General features: G+C 43.9%; 1 protein-coding gene across 1 annotated transcript in view; it reads right to left on the bottom strand.

The window, feature by feature from the left end:
* LOC101863920 (doublecortin domain-containing protein 2) overlaps window positions 1-4,286 on the bottom strand; it is a gene marked incomplete in the record, with an annotated part of 83,085 nt that overhangs the window by 3,705 nt on the left and 75,094 nt on the right. Inside the window, 2 exon segments of the mRNA XM_035971228.1 lie at window positions 2,008-2,844; window positions 3,334-3,531. Coding sequence (XP_035827121.1) covers window positions 2,008-2,844; window positions 3,334-3,531 — 1,035 coding nt within the window.

The raw sequence follows: 4,286 nt of genomic DNA, 5'->3' as shown, positions 1-4,286 counted from the left end.
GTGGGGGGTGGATATGCAAGGAGTTGTAGAAGAAGAGAAAAGATAATTATTGTGATAAAGTTTAGAAGACTTGACTTTTAAAGTCGATTGAGATTAGTTTGTTCGTTGGTTAACAGGGGAATGAAGTTCACACAGAAATAGACAAAAGGTAAAATCTTCACCGCAACAGTGTTAGAGGTGACATTTGGTGACCAAAGAACCAGAAGTGACATTTTGGTGACCACAGAACCAAAGGTGACAATTTCGCAACATCAGGTCTGATACAACATTTTCACTACTACACGGCAGAGACGACAATTCTGCGAGCATGGTGCCATTTTCTCTGACAACAGCAAATTTCAACGGGTGAAGATCAGTATAGATGGGTGGGGTGGGGGTGGGGGACTGTGTTAACACAACGGTGACACATTCTGGTGGCTCGGCGAGAGAGAGAGAGAGAGAGAGAGAGAGAGAGAGAGAGAGAGAGAGAGAGAGAGAGAGAGAGAGAGAGAGAGTCCCCGCATTATAAATTCTTGACACTTACGTAACATGCAATATTCCTTATTAAACCATATTTTCATAGTAAGTACAATGTTTACCTTCTCCGGCTTTTCAAATTAGATCTCTAAATGATATTTGGAGAAGAGCCGAAAGACTCATTATTGTAAGAAGGAAGGTTTGGTACAAGGATGGGCTGGGCTTTCACGTGCAAAGAGATTGGTTATGAGTTACATCTGAAAGGTGTTATGCTCAAAGTTTTATTCAAGGAAGACAGTGATATGAGAAGGGGTAGGGGAGAGAGCATTTATAAACCTGTTGGTAACTGTTTTAAAGAAAATCTTCGTCAGAATTTTCGATAGTCGCCACCAAAATATTTTCCGTTCATCGTAGTTTTTGAGAGTTTTTTTTATAATGGACCGAAAATATTTTTGGATACTGAACTTAATCCAATCTGATATCCTTGATATGTATAGTTCTGTACAAAAATCAAACTTAAGCAAGCTTTTATATACTATTATATAACGTTTTTGTTTTGGGTGGTTCTTTTGTACTTACCCTGTATGAAAGGTGTCAAATTAGGCTGGCTTTTAGGTAGTTTTTACACGAGATCGCATTACGCTGTAGGTACTAGGACTATTTTGCTTTGGTTTGTACCTAGTTATTATTCAAGTTATTTCAAACTCATTTATTTCGTTTATTACTATTACATTTCAAAATTTATATTCATTTAAATTTTTTTGTTCACTTATTTTTTTTGGGGGGGGAGGGAGGGGAAGGGGTGGTGGAGGGTGTCGAGAAGATATAAGTTATTTTTTCAAAAGGAAAGAAAACCTTTAACGGATACTCTGAGCGCATGCAGGGAGTCACAGAATGTTACGACACGGGGTTAAAGGTCACTCAAGATCTCACGCTATCGTTACCCTCACGCTGCATTCGGGGACAACAGAGTTAGACCAAAGTAAGTGTGTTATCTTCTTCTTCTGCTGCTGCACCCCTCGCAGCTACCTCATTTCCGCCGACATCATTGCTTTGTGTGTTCTCGGCGCCATTGCTTTGTGTGGTCACGTGACCATTTGCTGAGGATGGATTGGCTTTGATGGTTGAGGACATAGTAGTACTGTTGGGTGGGGAGTTTTTCTGGTTTGTGGCAAAGTAGGAATCCTCAAAGATCCCTTGGGACATTCTACTGTGTTGCCTTTCCGGAGCAGGATTTTGCTCATCGTCAAAAACAGGATTTACGTCATCATTAATTGGTGACGCGCCTCCCTCACTTTTGTTAGAAGCGGGATCGACGTCGCTGCTATTATTAGGCGCGACAATTACGTCATCGTTATTAGCAACGTGGTCTGCCTCTCTACTGGAGACAGGTACCACGTCATCATTCACCCTATCGTCAGCCTCGCCAAAAGAAGCTGGGCGCTGCTGTACGCTTTCTTCACCAAAAGGGGCGGGGCTAGCGGACGGGCTGACGTTCTCAGCTCCACCCACTAGAATTTCATTTGGGGCCTCCCTTAAGTTATTATTTACCGCTCTGCGCTGTTTGTATTCCTTCCTGGCTCGGAAACCTCTGTACTGAGACTGTATCTTTGTGGCCGCGGCGTTTTCCCGAGCTAGCTCATCGTAGCTGTCTTCCCGGGCAGGCGATCTGGAGGACGCTGGAGCAGGCTTCCTGCCTCTCATGTCCTTCCGTGTCTGATATCCTCTGAACCCTGCCTGGATCTTAGACGCGGCCCTCTCTTCTTCCCGGAGTCTCAGATCATCGTCATTGTTGTTTCGACCCCTGCTGCGCTGAGACCTTGTACTATGACCTCTGTATCCCGCCTGTATCTTCTCGGCCGCTTCCTTTTCCTCCCTCAGCCTCTTCCTCGTCTGGTGACCTCGGTAACCTGCCTGTATCTTGGCCGCCGCCATATCCTCCTCGAACATGCTATTCAAAGTCTCCTGCCGGTTCCGGCCTTGACCCTCATCCTTTGACCTATCTGGCTGGGTGCTCCTCTCCGGGGTGGGGTCACGCTGGTCCTGCCTGTTTTTCCTGGTCTGGTGACCTCTGTAGCCGGCCTGAATCTTGGCTGCGGCCCGGGCCTGCTCCTCCTCCTCCTCCTCCTGCTGCCGCCTCTGTCTGTCACGTGATGCTACATTAGGACTCCGGCGTGCGTCCACTTGGGGACTGCGCCGCGGCTCCTCTTTCGGACTCCTCCTGGAGGCTCTCTGGCTGTCACGTGACGCGTTCAGACTCCGCTGTCCGTGATAGTTGCTCTGGGAATGGTCAGTTTCCTGGGGTTCTTTCTTCTTGTCTTTGGTTTGTTGATTCATTGACCGCCTGGCTTTGTAGCCACGGTAGTTGGCTTGGATCTTGGTGGCAGACTAGGGGAAGAAAGGGGTGGGGGGGGGGGGGGAGGGGCGGGAGACAGCGAGTTAGAAAAATAAAATTAGAGATTAGTGAAATGTTTGTTTAGCATTGTGAGAACATCCTACCATCCATAGATTATAATATTATATTTAAAATTGGAATGAACGAAAAGAAGAAGAAGAAAAAAAAGAAGAAGCAGAAGAAGAACAAAAAGAACAAGAAGAGCAAGAGCAAGAAAAAAAAACCTGAACATGAAGAACAAGAACAAGAGCAGCAAAAACATTAACAACAATAGCAACAACAAAAACAACAGCAACAACAACAATAAAAACAACAACAATAACAATAACAACAGCAGAAAACAACAACAAGAGAAAAAAATTACTCGTACAATGAAAACGTAAAGTAAAAATGTAATTTTTGAGAATCGTTCACGGTAAGAGATAAAACAAAACAACAGAAAAATGTCACCAAATACAGCCAAAATGTCCCCTATTCCTCACCTGGTTTCTCTTGAACTCCAAGTCTTTGTTTCGCTGCTGCTTCTGCTGCTGCTGCTGCGGCTGCTGCTGCTGTTGTGTGTCTTTAGCTGGTGCAGGGGGACGTCGGCTGTTAGGTTTGGCCTGCACACCGCCACGATGGCGAGTTGGTTGTTGTTGTTGTTGTTGTTGTTGTTGTGGTGGTGGTGGTGGTGCTTGCTGCTGTGGCAGAGACAAGGGGCCGGTGGTCAGGTGAGAGGGCAAGAGGGCTAGTGGGTGGGTGGGTGGGTGGGGATTGACAAGGAAGGATGAGGGGGGCGTAGATGAAGGCAGGGTTTGTGACTCAGGGAGCGGCTACATGGTAAGCAGAAACCGCTCGTAACCGCAGACACAGACTCAGTAAAAATGTTGCTGATACAAATCTATACTTGCACACATACATATTATATATGTATTATATTAGATATATCCAAATGCCCCCAGACAGTCAAGCTTCTGATTTAACCGTGTCGTATAAGTAATAACTTAGTTTTAAAAGAAAAAGAAAGGAAAAAGTGAAAAAAAAAGCCATTAAATATCTAGAAGCCTGTAAAAATGGAAATATTTTAAATTAATTCTAATTACAATTTTGTCCGTCTAACTCATTCTGTCTACTTTATTTGTTACACTCTTTTGTTGAAAGCTCTGTCCTGTTAGTCATTGTTGGTGCCTTGTGCAAGGTGAAGTGTTAGAACACAATTAATGTTTCTCAAATCTCAAATGCACTCACAAGATTATACAACAAAGATAAAAAGAAATAGAAATGAGTTTGCAAACCTAAGAAAATAACAACAAACAAACAAACAAACAAACAAACAAACAAACGAATAAACAAACCAAAAGAAGCAAAACCAAAATGGATTCCCACTTTGTTGCACATGTAGCCACACAAAGATCTATCAAGTTCATACAAGTAAAAGTGCAGACTTACTTTCGTT

Source organism: Aplysia californica, unplaced genomic scaffold (assembly GCF_000002075.1).
Source record: "Aplysia californica isolate F4 #8 unplaced genomic scaffold, AplCal3.0 scaffold00400, whole genome shotgun sequence".
NCBI classification, from domain to species: domain Eukaryota; kingdom Metazoa; phylum Mollusca; class Gastropoda; order Aplysiida; family Aplysiidae; genus Aplysia; species Aplysia californica.
This window is presented reverse-complemented; position numbering and strand designations above follow the sequence as displayed.